The sequence below is a fragment of the Parus major genome, chromosome 12, assembly GCF_001522545.3.
Source record: "Parus major isolate Abel chromosome 12, Parus_major1.1, whole genome shotgun sequence".
Lineage (NCBI taxonomy): Eukaryota > Metazoa > Chordata > Aves > Passeriformes > Paridae > Parus > Parus major.
This window is the reverse complement of record NC_031781.1, coordinates 12,195,765-12,211,123: the sequence shown is the minus strand read 5'-3', so window position 1 is coordinate 12,211,123 and position 15,359 is coordinate 12,195,765. Positions and strand designations below refer to the sequence as shown.

At 42.0% G+C, this 15,359-nt stretch overlaps 1 protein-coding gene across 6 annotated transcripts in view; it reads left to right on the top strand.

Moving 5' to 3' along the window:
- Nucleotides 1-14,904, top strand: part of FHIT (fragile histidine triad diadenosine triphosphatase) — a 530,102-nt gene extending 515,198 nt beyond the window's left edge. For 5 of the 6 annotated variants that reach the window (XM_015641001.3, XM_015641007.3, XM_033517493.1 and 2 more), the window contains 2 exons: nucleotides 7,124-7,227; nucleotides 14,575-14,904. In XM_015641001.3, the coding sequence (XP_015496487.1) occupies nucleotides 7,124-7,225 (102 nt within the window). In that variant the 3' untranslated portion in view covers nucleotides 7,226-7,227; nucleotides 14,575-14,904. Of the gene's footprint in view, nucleotides 1-7,123; nucleotides 7,228-9,520; nucleotides 9,543-14,574 lie in introns of those variants that run through there. The other variant, XM_015641009.3, reaches the window with a different exon arrangement.
- The last annotated feature ends 455 nt before the right edge of the window (nucleotides 14,905-15,359 follow it).

The window sequence follows — 15,359 nt, the reverse complement described above, 5'->3', positions numbered from 1 at the left end:
ATACATGCACCTGCATGAAATTTTTGAATCACTGACTCTATCCTTGATTAAAGTGCTTTTTCTTGATTAAAAATAGCCTTTTTCCAAATGAGTAATGTTGCAAGGCAGGCTGTGCACGCAGGATAAGGTCTCCTCCAACATTATCACACTGATGCCATTGCCATTTCTTAACCAGGTCTCTGTGTGACACATTCCTCTTGTGTAGACAGACCTCTATAGCCAAGGCCATTAGTAAGCTCCCCACAAAAATACCTTCTCTTCCCAGGTGAGGAAGACTACAGAGGTGTTTCTAACATTATCTGCTAACTGGGAGGATAATGGGCATGGTGAAAATGCCCATTTTTTTCCCCACACTTTTATAGATTCTTGCCTGGATTCAAATCAGGTTGTAAATAGCAGTTCCCCAAGTCTTTGGCAGGACTTCTTACCCCAGTGGATATTCCTTCAAGTATCTTCTTTACAATGCACTCACTTTCCAAGAATTTTATCTCAGTTGGAGCCAAACTGGATGTCTGTCAAGATCTGAGCTCTTCAGAGTGCAATCTACATATTTCACCGAATGGCAAACGTGTTTTCTATGCAACTGTCATTCTGCTTGTGGGCTTACTTGTCTTTCATATTTTCAAAAGCAAATTTCTTAAGATTCCTTTTATTTTTAGACTTTTTTTTCTTATCAGAATTGTTAGAAACTGGGGTTTGCAGAGTTTATTTTAGCAAAGCACTTAAACGTGTGTGCTTAAGGGTTTTACTTAACCTTTACGTGTTTTCACAAACTTCTCTCCATCTAAGTGCTAAATAGAGTGCAGTTATTCATATGTCCATGTGAAGTGTGAGGTTCAAGTCTTTCCCCAAAGCACAACAATAAAACTGAAAAAATATTTGCAGTCACTATGACAAAGAGTCGACAGGAGGGGAAAGAACCACCACTCTCTAAAACACAGCTTTGATAAACGGAGGTTTCCAATGGAATATATGCTTTGCAGCAATACCAGCAGCTGTGAGGTAGCAGCATATTTCATGCAGAAGCAGTAAAACAATTGGAGAAGGATTTTCCAGTAGATAGTTAAAAAATTGTCTCATATAAAATGCAGATAATTTAGATTTTTTTCCCATCTCCTTAAATAATTCAGATTTAATGCAGCCAGCAAAACCCACCCCAAAATCAGGGATTTCTGATTCATGCAAATGCAGATATCTGTATGATATACAATCATAAGCAAAGTCAGCAGATGAGAAAATTATAGGATGTGGGTTTTTTTCTGCAGTGTTCACTGTAAATTAGAGCAATTAAATTACAGCAGTTTTGTAGCTGTAATTAAATATGGGGACGGACCCAGAGATGCGGAAAGCTCAGAACTGCCTGAGCTGCTCAGGCTGTGAGGGGGAGCAGTGGAAAAGGAGCTTGGGAAGGGGTCCTGATCCCACAGCAGCCAGTGGGGGCAGAGAGGCCTCCAGCACTGTATTAACACAAAGTCTGGTAAGTCTTTTGTGTGGTCAAGGGGCTGCTGGGCTTCTTCTCTGCCTTGTTTTTGCCTTCCCTGAGCAGAACAGGGGCAATGCTCAGCTGGGAGACAAGCCCAGGGCTGGGAGCTGCTGCAATGATTTCCCCCACAATGATTTTTCCCAGGTAGGTAGAATAGGATGTGTAAGGCTGTGTGATTCCAGCATCCCTGAGAAGCTGCTTCCTGAAACTGCTGTGTTTCATCCATTATTCTTTCATTTTACATTGCAAGTCAAGTCGAGACTTGAGCCACAACTGAAGGCAAATGGGATGGAGGCAGGAGACTTAGGCTGGCAGAGGAGGGCACCTACCAAAAAGCTCACACTCCTTTCAGCAAGACAGCAGAGAGTGAGAAAAGGCTGGAGCATAGCAGGAGGTACAGATAATAGCAGTAAACGCTGCATTTAATCACATTGTGCGGTGGGGTGGAAATGAAGTCTTACTCTGAGGTTATAGGCGAAATACAAAGAGGAGTGAAAGGAAAGAAAGCACTGGGGGAAAAGAGCAAGGAGGTCAAGACCAGGGGGAACGGGGCAAAGGAAGCAATTCAGGAGTTAAGTTGTAAAAGCAGTAGCAGAGGAGGCTTAGATGGCTGGAAGTCATCATCAGGACCTCCCAGTATCAGAAGGCTCCCAGTATCACCAAAGGGCTGAGGAGCCACAGCCAGTTCAGCCCCAGAGTTTTTCTCCCATGGGGTGGATGCTGCAGCACAGCTGCAGAGCAGGAAGAGGAGCAGGGCTGTGCTCTGGAGTGGATTGGTCACACGGCTCTGCTGCCATAAGGGAGTTGGGGGAAGCAAGGTGTAGCAGCCCTGGGATCAAGGTTGTCTCCAATCTCCGGAAAAGGGTTCTGATGAGAAGAAATTAGATTTTCAGCCTCCTCATAGTTCATGTGTTAATCTGATGTTGATATCACTCTGAATATTTCACCACAGTGTAGGATTTAAGTATAGAAAAGATGCCTGGATATCCCAAGGTGTGTTGGTAATAATGAACACCAGCAGCTAGGTAATGCTTAATCTCTGATTCAAACCACTGGCAAAAATCCTTTTTTTTTTGTTTTGTTTTTTGTTAGCTGCTGATTTTGATAAAACTATATTTTATAATTGCTGAAGCAGCTGAGTTTTGTTATGTTGCTGCAGTTTTGTGTAATTACTCTCCATCACTATAATTTTTCTTTTAGTTAAATGCATTGGAGGTGATAAACTCTTAACTATCAACTATAAATATTCATGGGGAGTGAGAATAGTTCTAACTACCATAAAAGCTTTTTCCCAATAATTTTGGCTAGTGCTCTGTATTTACACAGGTTGCTTTTCTGATGGTGTTATGGCATAAGTAGAAAAAAATAATATACATATCACTTCAAGCAGCAGCCAGTCATAGAGCCAGGTCCCCTATAGTCAGCTGTGCTGAGAATTCTGGGCTCCTTCACAAAGGGCAATAAGGAGAGGTCCCCCAATGTGAATGTGCTATAAAACAATATTGTGTTTCCCTTAAGAATTGCAGTGATAAAAACATAGACCATTCTGCAGCACTAGCAACTTTAATAAAATAGCATAAAGCACAGCTGTCAGGTCTGCCAGCATCTCACAGTGGGAGACATGAGTGAGAAAATGAACACTTTTCACAAGCAGAAATATTCAAAGAGCTCCACTGTTTACATGTAATCAAGACTGACAGTCATAGATTATCAGTGGAAGAGCATTTTCTGCTTGAGGTGAAAGAAGAGGATAATTTATCAGGAAGCCCAAGAAGTCAGACATCAGTAATGATCTGCTTGAAGAAGGGCATATCTTAGAAATAGTGCATTTATTTGTACTGCAAGGCAAGAAGATGTTCAGAGCTATAAACACGAGTCTTGGTGCTTGAAGAATGTTGAGCAGATACAGTGTGTAATTTGCTGGGCAACTGCGATTAGAGAACTGACTAATGTGTGTCTCGGTGCTTGTTCAGAATATTAAAAGAAAAATTTAGCATAATAGAGATTGTCTAAAAGAGCTGCTCATGCTCTCTCATCCCGTTCCCTCCTTTTGGAGTTATCCAAGCTATGCTGAGGGGGTTGCTCACCTTCCAGTTGATGCTCAGGGTCCAGAGACACTCCTGTACTGAGTGTCTACAAACAGGTTTGGTTTCAGAGAATTTGGGGCTTTTCTTTTGCAGTGAAACATTTTGTCCACCTGGGGCAATGCTTTTGCATCACCTTTCTCTTATGAAAACAGGCCAAGTACCAGCTGCTTTGAAATGATAACTAATTTGGAGCCCTACAGAAAAGGTTTTATAGACTCACCTTGCCTTGGTCCACACTGAGTTTGCAGAAATAGATTTGTTGTACAGAAAGTATCACAAACTTCAAGGTAGTCTGTGTTTGGATATATCTAAGTAAGGATGTCAGCTCAGCTTATCCAGCTTTTATTGTCTGACAGGGATAGGAAAGATGGATAAATCACTATTTTTTATGGATGGATATCTGGCAAATAGAGGCACTTTTTTCCCTGTAGTTTGAGCAGAACCTTGGAGTGTTCTCATGATGCAAGAGAGCGTTGTTTCCTCCTTTCCTAATCCAAACTTTCAATACAAGTCAGATGTTTGCAAAGATTCACGGCTGGGACTTGGATGTGTGTGTGAATATGAAGGCACTCCAAGGCACAGAAAGTCCCTAAGAAACAAGTATCAACTGTTTTGTTTGTTCACCACCTGAATTCTAAATCAGTACAATTTATAACTGAAATATCTATGTTCTTCTTTCCTGAAAGCAACTTTACACTTTAGACAAAATGCTATAGAGACTATCTTAACCTCTCTTAATTAAAACATACAAAATAATTTTGCATAAAGTATCTTTAGCTTACAGAGGCCCTCACAGGGAGAACTGAACCCTCTGAAATGCACTTTACATAAGAACACATTAAATAACCAGGTGAGCCCAAACCCATCCATGATCACATTACCTCATCAGCATTAGGGATCCCTAGCAGATCCAGGAGATTTGAAGAACCAGGAAGGTGCACAGGTGGACTGTGCTTTTCAGCTTCCATGGATTGTAGTGCATCCAATCCCTGAGCTAGAGTTGGTATTGGAAACCTTTATTTTGTCATCTGTTTGTTGGTACTGTTGATCTTAAACCTGCAAGCGTTTAGCATCCAGAGCACCATGGAATGTTGTGGGGTTGGAACAGTCCATAAAGATCACCTAGTCCCAAACAGCTTCTGCCAGGGGCAGGGACAGCTCCCACTACACCAGGTTGTGCAGGGCCTTATCCAGGGTGGCTTTGAGCACTTCCAGGGTTGGGGCATCCACAACTTCCCTGGGAGACCTGTTCTAGCATCTCACCACCCTCACAGTAGAAGTGTTCTTCCTAATTTCCAACCTAAATGTCCCCTATTTCAATTTGTACCCATCACTCCTTGTCTTGTCACTACAATTCCCAATGAAGAGTCCCTGTCCCTTCACTGTAGACCTCCTTCAGATACTGAAAGGTGCTGTGAGGTCTCCATGCAACCTTGTCCAGGCTGAAAAGCCTCAATTTTCTCAGCCTGTGTTCATAGAGAAGATGCTCCTGTCCTCTTATCAACTTCTTAGCCTCCTCTGGACTGTTCATCTAGCAAGGTTATCCATAATTTAACTATTTTGTATCAAAGTGGCTGTCTCTATGGTTTGGTTGTACAGGAGCTGCAGGATGGTGGTGTCAGAGAAAGGTAGGCAGCCACCAGAGGTGGTTTTCCCAGTATCTCCAGTGTCAGTTTGGTAATATCACAAACTAAGTGGCACTGGGTTGATAATTGAGGATTGCACCTCAGAAATTACCAGCACAGTAAGAACTCTGAGCACAGAGTAGTCCTGGGATCCCCTTTGGGGGGTAGATGTAGCAATTTCATACTGAAATAACACTCATCTATGTCAGTTGAACAATGATTACCTTGGCTGTGGCAGTGATTTAACACCTCAGGCTGTTGTTTGACATTCTCAATGTGCCCACAAAATGTGGAAGCAGCTTTTCTGTGCCAGAGGCTCGAGATGCCTGCCCTGAGCTCCCATCCAGTCCTGGGGGCTGTGCACTGGCAGCCAGGGCTGCTGGGCTTCCAGGCAAGTTTCAGGATTCATTTCTGCTCTCCATACATCTGTTTTAACCTCAAGCCAAAGATTGATTATTTTTAAAGGTTAGCTGTTATGTAGCAGAGGAAACCCTCGCCTTTGCCAGCTTTGAGAAGTCACTGTGGTCTGTAACTGCACAGTTTTAATTTAGGCAACAACAGCCATTGCAGGTTAACCCTCCTTTTTACTACTCACTTCAGTTTTTTTGAACAGGAAAAATCACCTACCAGTCACACCCCCACTTCACCAGTCTCCACATGGAGCCAGCTCTCACCTGGATTGTGCAGAACCAAGATGGCAAGGGAGAACAGCAGCCAAATCATGTCCCTAAAAGCAACTCCTTGAGAGACAAGGGCAGCTCTCCCTTCCTGCTGTACAGCCTTCCTGCTGTACCTCCAACCAGTGTTAGGTTGAATGAGAAAAACACAGCTTTTTTTTCAGAAAACAGCTCACACCTCAGTCAGATATCACCACTTGTTTTGTCCTGGTGCATCCTCTTGTGAAGATGGAGCATTCCCAGTCCAGAGAAAGTACAGGATGATGGATTCTCTTTCCAATAACTCATTGCCAGGTCACCCTGTGGGTGTGTGCAGAGGGTGAGAGCAGACATGTGGACACAGGCATGTGCTGATAGTGTGTGCACTGTAGCAGTCCCTGGCTTTTAAATCTTTCTCTCTAATTCTGTGGCATTATTACAAGATGGATTTATAACATACTTAGTGCTAATGTTACAATGAAGATTAGCCTTCTCTCAGTCGAACCATAATACATTTTAATTTGCCTACAGCTACTGCATTGTATTGGCATGAAAGGAAATGGCTTTCTAATGCAGCTTCATCTGCTGAGCAGGGGGAAATCTGTGCTGCAGAGTGTAAAACTACATGGGACTATGGCTGGCAGCAACATTCAGAGTAGGAGAAAGAGCACAGATAGCGTAGATAAAAGTATTTGTGAGTTGGAGGTATGTTACCAATCCTAGTTTATTGCTAAACATTCCATAGACAGTAATGCACTTTGCTTGGCAGGTTCATGATGACTTCATCTTTGTTTTTCATCCCTTCATTTTTCTATGCTATAATTTGTCCTGGAATAAAAGGTGTAAATTCATTAGTTTTCAATTTTGTTGTGACATTAACAGGAAGTTGCAATTATGAAGTTCCTTAGAAGTGCTGGTGCTATTGATGCAGTCTGTGCTGTGCCTAGAGAACCACTGGAATCTTAATACTTAATCCATTAAGTAAATGTTTCTGCTGTCTGGTGTAAATGCTGCCTTCAATTGACAAGTTTCAGGCATTCTTTGAATGGACATGTGCACAAATAGTCACTCAAGTGCCAATATTTACCCTAATATGGAACTCCCCTTTTCAGGAAAGCAGCAAAGCCATCAGCTTCTCCCTTCTTCTTCATCACCAGGTCTGTCCAGCCTGATGACACATGGAATAGTTAGATTGATTGCCCTAAATTTGACATTAAAACTGAAAAAAAATAAATAAATAAACTGATTTTTTTTTCTTTCTCCCTCAAAAAGTTGCAGCGACACGACAAAGATGATTCCCCTGACAAGTGGAGAACAGAAGAAGAAATGGCAGCGGAAGCAGAAATTCTGAAGAAGTATTTCCAGGAAAATTAGAGGTAATGATTTGAACATTAGCTTACTCCAAATCTCTGCTCAAGCCTCCAGTGGCTTCTTGAGGATAACAGGGAAAATATCTAGAATGAAACAAAAGAAACCAAAGCTCTTAGCTTTGTTTTGTTTCCAAAAGGACACAGCACACCAACAGTGGCTGGAATTACATGCTCCTTCTGGAAAAAATCAGCAAGATCCTAGAGCATTTTGTTTCCAGACAGCAAAAATAATAGTATATCTAGAAATGAGAATCATCAACATTTACTGAAGAGGAGTTTTTAACCTAACATATCTTCCCTCTATTTTTTGGGCAGAAAATAGCCCTGGTACCTCTACACAGAGCTAAAACTGGTGTGTACAACCACATGTGCATATGCACCTATGCATACAAAATTGTATCAGAATTCAGACAATAGAGTGGATGAGCAAATACTAACCTGACGTGTCAAGTATTAAATTATTTGATCAGTTCAACTTCCAAAACTAAGCCTGCTGGAAAACTGCCTGTTCTGCTAAATATTCCACCGATCTTAAAAGAAAAAAATATATATTTGCAGAGAGGAATAGAAAAGAGAAAACATTTGGCAAACACTAACATTGGTGCTCTAGAAATTGAGAGGTTTTAATTTTGTACCTGGAGTCCCAGGAGCCAGATTCTTCCAGCAGAAATTAACTGGCCCCAGAGATCAGTGTGAGTTAGGCTGGGACGAAACACTGCAGCGAGGATGCCAGAAGCTCCTTCTCCCCTGCTCCCCATATGCTGTTTGCCATCATCCAGCACTCACTTCTCTGTCATTTCTGACTGTCATGTTTTTCCTCTGAAGAACCAAAATCCCAGAAATAACCCTCCTCTTTCTGTGTGACTCACTGCTTGCAGCCCAGCTTGAGAGATCTTGAGCTAAACTGCAAGTTGTATGGGTGGCACACTTACGTGGCAGCTCTCATCTCCTGTGCCATTCTGCCATTTGGATGGCATTTTGGATGACTCCATTTCGAGTTCATCAGACTTCCCCTTCCATTTTTTCCTGCATCGTGACCATGCTCTTGTCGTCCCCAGCCAAAGTAGCTGTGCCAGCCCTTCTGTGGATGGGCACAGAAAAAGCCATGGAACACATGTAATTCCCATCTGTGAAGGAAATTTCTCCCCAGCAGCTGGGACCTCCAGGGTTTGGAGCTGCAGGGTTTGGGCTAAGCAGTCACATTTCTGCAGTGGCTGCTGGAGTTGCATTCAGACACCCACTTTTCACCTTCTCAGAAATATGCTGCTCAAAAGTGAATTATTCAGCCAGGAAGAGCATATCCTTGGTAATGCATGTGTAAGCACTCTTCTCTAACAGAGGCATTATGTGGTGCTCCATCTATGGCCCAGCCACCAATGAATAGCACTTAAAAGAAAATGGCACATCCCTGTTCCAGTGTGATCCCATTGTTTCTCTTTATTGATTTGGTAGGTTTGGGGGGACTTTTTTGTTTTGTTTTGTTTAGATTTGTTTTGTGTTTTTTTTGTTTCTTCAGAAATTAATTGGAAATGCATTTTTTCCTAGAGATTCTCAAAGGGGTTGGAATTAAATCCCCATATATCAATAAAATGTTCTTCACCTCTTCTAATACTAAACACAAAGCTGGATAGATGGTATAAATCCTTTCCTGCAAGCAAAATCGTGTGTCTGGACATCTATTTCCATTTATTATGAAAATGAGTCAGTGTGTGTCTGTGTGGATGACCTCTTGATACATTTCCCATGATATTAAGGTCATTACCTTTCCTAGAACAAACTGGTAAATTAAATCTTCCTGGCATCATTATCATGAGAGTGCCTAGTACAGGCAGTCCTTCCTACCCTTGATTCCCAACATTAGGCATCACTGCAAATCTCCCCAACATTATTTTGCTTCTGAGGTTTAAGGCTCTGAACCTGATATAAAGGTATATCTCTGCACCTTCTGTATTTCTCAGCCTTCGTCTACTCTCTTAACCTTGCTTCTAAAGTTATGAAGACTGAAAACTTTTGACAAATTAACAAGGTTATATGCATCCTTTTTTGAAGCTATTTTTGTATTTCACTTACAAAGAATTCATTTTGCCATTTGTAGGTTTACCTGAATGACACTTGATTTGAGGTTTTTTTCATGCAGCATAGGGAAAGTCAGAAAGAGCTGAATGTGGGTGTTCCAGCCAATAAATAGAAATTTTTAAGGCTTCATGCAATATTTTTATACTTCATTGTTTTGTTTAAAGAATCCCAGCTTGGCTAGATCAACCTGGACAGATCAAGTTGTGTTTTTGGGCTTTTCCAGCTACCCTTACATTTTTCAGAAGCCCTTCATCACCTGCCACAACTCCTGTATGACTGGACTAGGTACAGTAGCATCTTCTACCTTTATTTACAGACTATCTGATCAAAAAAGGACTTGCAAATAATTTTTTCCTAATAAATACTTGAGTAAGGCAAGAAGTTTTTGGCTCTCTCCTTACTTCCTTTGCTGGTGCTGATCCCTCTTGGCTGGCTGACTAACTGCACTTAAGTGCTTCTGTATCAGTCCCCAGAGGACCCAAAATATCCACCCACTTGCTTAAGGAAATTAACCCATTTAGCCTTGCTAAGTTGCCACCCTTGAGAAAAGGCTTATCTTTAAATATTTTATCTGTGTGTGCAATATCAGTGAGTGAATTTGTGTTTTGCATGTGTTTCTGGTTTTCCCCTGGATGTGCCCATGCCACTGGATCCCACCCCATTGGAAGGATTTGTCACTTCTTGAATTGCCCCATCAAGTGCAGGCTCTGCTCACAGAACTGTGTGTGCAGAGCTGAAGTTCAGGTGAACTTCATGTGACTCTGGAAGAGAGAAAGAAAAGGAAATAAAATCTTTCTGTGGAGAAGGTTTCTAGGGGGAGGATATTTTATATAGAATTTTCCCAGTTAGTCACTCTCTTGCTTAGTAGCACCAAGATTTTACCTCTTTAGGACTTCTTTGGGAGCTGTTTCTCATTCTGTGTTGGCTGTGCTCTGGTCAGCCGTGTTTGATAACTTGGTTGCTTTTTGAGGTGGATCCACAGGGAAAAAGTCTTTACTCAAAGAGCAGGATTTGATGCAGCACCCTAATTTCCAAGCCTATTTTCAGATGTGCCTTTTGAATTTTCTAAGTATGTATAGCTGGGTGTTTTGATAGTCTGTTTTGTGCATTTTAAATTGCACATGCCAGCAAAAAGGCTAAAGATTAAAAGACTTGCTAACCTTCAGATTGTATGTGAAAAATGTTTCTCTTCAAAGGCAGCTTCACTCTGTGTTGTTATTTCTGAAGAAAGAACCAGGCTGTACAAGTTTCAATAGTTTTCCTATTTTCTGCATAACTGAAGTAATACTTTTATGCCATTAGAAGAGTAGTCAGTCTTAGTACAGTGTCAAAATGTCCCTTTGCATAAAGAAGTTGACAGTGATATTCTGTTGCTGAGTACTTGGAGTTACAAATTTTCAATAGCTTTTAATTGCTTAGCTGCCTGAATATTTTGTGTCCTGCAACAAGCCAACTTCTTGTAAAAATCCCTTCAAAGTAATGTGTCCTGCACAGTCTTGCAGGATTTCTGATGTCAGTCCTTTCTCTTGCCAGTCTGGCAATGTTTCTGGATAATATAGTCTTTTCAGTTTTCCAGAGAGTATAAATTTTATTCTTTTTTTTCCCACTTATTCTTTGAGAGCACTCATCCTGCCTCACAGCTGCCTGTTCTGCACCAAGATCTCGGCATGTGTGAAAAAATGCTGCTCTATTGACTTCAGCAGGGAAATTACCACTGATAGCAGCAGCTGGCCAGGGGGAATTTAAACTGGCAATTTGACTTGCATCTGATTTTGCTTCAGCACCTCTGGAGTGTGACAATCCATGCTGCATGCATGAGAGTGAGCACCAGAGCAATCCTATCACTTTCCTTAAATTTAGGCAAGTATGACAAAATTACTTGCAACACCCATCTTTGCTTGTTTTACTGTAAGAAAAAACCTCCTCTATCAGTTCTGGTACTTTAAACTGTAAAAACACAGAAAGTGATGGCTCTGTCTGTGATCCACAGAGTGGATCTGGGATGCAGGGAGGACACAGCCTGCCCCAGAAGATGCTGTACCTGCACTGTGGGCTGCAGTGTAGGTTATCCCCTGGGTGGGCACCACAGGTGTGGTCAGAGGAATTTCCTGCAGAGTTAGGCTCAAGGTAATGCCAGGGCCTGGGCAGTTCCCAAAGGGGCATGGTCTGGGAGCTGTGTGTGTGTAACCCTTAAGTAAACACACATCCCACACATCACAGAACACACAGATCACACAGTAATCTGCTTTAGATTTCTCTGCATTCCAGATTTAAGTGCTATTAACTATATCCCCCACTCAGAAGCCTCCAAGAAGAATTAATTAGAAAGCAGGAGCTGGCAGTTTGCTTGTCTGTGTGAAACTATTATGACCTGAGAATGAAGTACAAGCTTGAGAAGAAACACGTTTTATGAAGGTCACCTTGAAAAACATCATAACAATCTGTCAGAAGAGAATGCAGCACTCCAAGTGTGCATTTCAGTGTGACATTATGCTCTAAGTAGTTGGAAATAGCAAAGAGAAGATGGATCAGATCATAGGGTCTGTGCTTTTCCACACAAAATTCTCTTTTTCTACAGTAAGTACATATAAAGTAATGTTTTTGTCATTTCAATGGGATGCAGGGCAAGTTAATTATCAACACAAATCCAACAAACATAATCTGGCCCTTGCTGGTATTTTTTAAGTGTAAAATATCCAGACCCTCCAACTCTGCAGCAGGGAGAAGGTTTATACACAAGAATTAGATTACCTCTTCAAGGGAAGGTGTAAGCAGCCAGCAGTGGTGCAGTGGCTGTACAGCACAGACACCCAGACTGGAAAGCTCAGGGTAAAAGGCTTCCCCAAATAAATGTGGTGTGCTGTGCACAGCAGCCTCAGTGTTGAGGTTGATTATTTTTCTGGGTGAAGCATGTGATTATTTCTTATGAAAACAGAGCTACAGGAGAGCTAGCTAGAGTTATAAATGAAATGCCATCCTCTTGTGGGAGGCAATAATGTCCCACTCATACCTATTCCAGGGCCCTGGTTTGAGGCTCGTAGTACTGTCCTGAAAGTTATACACCTCATTCTCTGGACTTTCATTTTTCTATAGGTAGCCATTTAATTCAGCTGTCCAGTGCATGAATTCCACACAGGACTGCTTGGATTCTGCAATTATGGCTACAGTAGAAATATCAGGGTCAGAGACACAGACATGATTGTACAGCATAAATGCAAAGCAGCGAATGTGATACTGTTGGTGAAGAGAGCTGACAGCCAAATGTTCTCTTAACCTGCACATCCAGCAGTCTGAATGCCTACCTGGGCTGCCTGTCCAAATCAAATATTGCCAGTGTGATCAGTTCTTGATTCATCATAGGCTTTGTGTGTCATGTTGTATGAGAAGAAAATGGGGAAAGCTGAGCATAAGTGATGGAAATTTGTCACAGGACTTGGGGTAAAAGAGGTGAGGTGCAGGACAATGCTGAGCTTCAAATAGGGATGATATCAACTGTGACCAGGAATTTTTACACACAAACCTGTCCTAAAATGGTGCTCATCTCTTGCCCCCAAAGCTGTCAGAGGCTGCTCTTACCGAACAGCCAGACCCTCCTTGAAGCAGATTCACAAAATACACGCCAAGTGATTCACAGGCTGCCATCGAACTGTCAGTCAGGAGGGGCTTACAATGGAAACTGTTGCTCAAAATGCCGTGGGAATGGGAAACATATGTTTCAGTGAGAAAAGACAATCAAACAAAGAAGTGGGTGGCAGGGGAATTGCAGCCACAACAGCAGCAAGATCCGAGCCTCGCGCGCAGCCCCGGGGAGCGAGTTCGGGGGCCGTGCCCTCGTCTAACACTTGGGTAACAGCTTTGTGTTTAATAAGCTGAGATAATTTTCCCACTATTGAAGCCAGCTCTAAACATGTTCTGAAGTGAAGGTACAAAACTGAAGATACCAAGCCAAAAGCCCATTTCATGCTCAATTATTAGTTAAGGTTTGTATCGCGGTGTCCTGTTGCTGTAGCTGCTGCATAATAGAACTGCCCAGAGAGACATTCGAGCCAGCAACTCGAACATGACCTCAAAGCTCGAACACTGCCTTTGTGTGAGTGTCGGTATCTCGGCTGTGTAGGTGGAAAGGCATTAATAACTCCTCCAGTAAGTAGTTATTTGAGAAAGGAAGGGGGTGATGGATGTTGGAAATATGTTGGACTGAGCGTACTTGAGGCTCTGTTGTTTGCCAGGATGTCAGTCTCTACACAAAAGCAGAAGTATTGCAGGGATAAACTCAAATGCCCCATTTGTGTCAGCACCTGGGGCTGCTGCAAGCCTCCAGTTACCACTGCAGTAGCAACTGTGGCGTGAGCTTGTGCAGGGATTTCACACACAGCTTCCACAGCTGGCAGGCTCTCAGCATTTCTATTTCTCTGCTTCAAGAACACCTTCCACATCTGTCATGGCATCTATTGCAGGCCTTTTACTAGGATGGAGCACCAAGACATGCATAAAATTGGAGCAGACCTGGCAAGAAATGCCCCATTCATTCTCCAGTGTGTGAGGCTGGGGGCATTTTCAGGGTGATGATCCCAAACCACTGGTGTGTAATTCCTTGGCTTTAGGCAGAGTCCTACCACAGGGTCAGGACAGACGAGGATATACAAGAGATGATAGTCTTGAAAGATTATTTGTAGGAGCTTATATAAGAGATCATGAGCCCCAAAGAGTCTTGCATGAGGTTATAATAGCAAAATAGATTTGAAGAGTAAGAAGCTGGATTTGATGACACAAGATGCCCTTTCTAATCCTTTGTTCCTGTGACGAGCGGTCAACAGAGCTGGGGACTCTGCTGTCTTACTCAGGGACATCAGAGAGGCGGCCTCACTTCATGTTTGTTCTTTGTAAAATGATCCTGACCTCTGTCCAAGGGTGCTTTGTGACTTAGAATGAAAAGCATGATGTGAAAGGCAGGCATTAGTATTATTTGCAAGTGCAGTTTATTGAAAAAGCAGATAATAAATCACATAAATCTCTTTCTTGCTCTGGTAAATAATTTTAAAACAGTTGTGAGCAAGGCTTTTCACCTTCCTCTGTTGCACGGGCTCTGATAGGAGCTGCCATGTGCTGTGTGGGGGTTTGAACATTTCCTTTTGCCTATTGCTGTCAGTGACTCCTGTCAGAACACACTAATGAGCACCTAAGTAGTTAGTAATAAACAGCCTCACATTTTGTCTTACTAACAAAGATCAAAGCTGCTATTATATGTAATGATCTGTTATGTTTGATATTTCTCAGGTAACAAAGTGTTTGGAACACATCCCATGACACCAGAAAGTCCCCAGAAAGAATGACCTCATTCTCCAGTTCTTAGTGGCCCTGGAGGTGCAGCTCGACAATTTTATTATGTTCTACAAATATGGGATTCTTCCATGAAAAATTTTATTGGACCTTTGGATATCATCAAGGTTGAATTCCAGCTAAGACAACTAAACAGCAGTGGTTCAAAATATTTCTCTGAATTGTAACTCATATTTTTCTGAATTGTGTACTTGGGAATGAATCTTTTTAAATTGTCCCTTGGCCTAAATCAAAATAAAATGCCAGGAAAATCAGGTAGCTACTGCATTTAGGTGCATTACAAAGTGTTTTCTCCGTGTTGTGCTCTTTGATTCAGTTATTGTAGGTAGGCTATTTTATCACAGAAAAATTAGATCTTTTAGCACTGTGGCAATTCATACAAACCAAGACTTTGTTACAGACTAGCCAAGATAAACTTCAAAAGCTGTTTTTTCTTTGGATGGGTCTTATGACAGGAAATATTAAGCTTCCTCAGATCTTTCTTTTCTCTCTTTCTTAATGCATTATGACAAGACTTCTGGAGTTTTAAGTGATACAAAACATTTCTGTAAAACAATTAATATGTGAAGTTGCTCATGGGATAGAAGTAATCACATTAGGGTTAGACTGGCATGGATGGCTGTTCCCTGCCACAAACAACGAGTGGGAGCCTCCCACGGGGAACAATCTCAGCAAGAAATGCTGTGTTCAGAACCCTGCACAGGAAGAAACCCACCATGGGT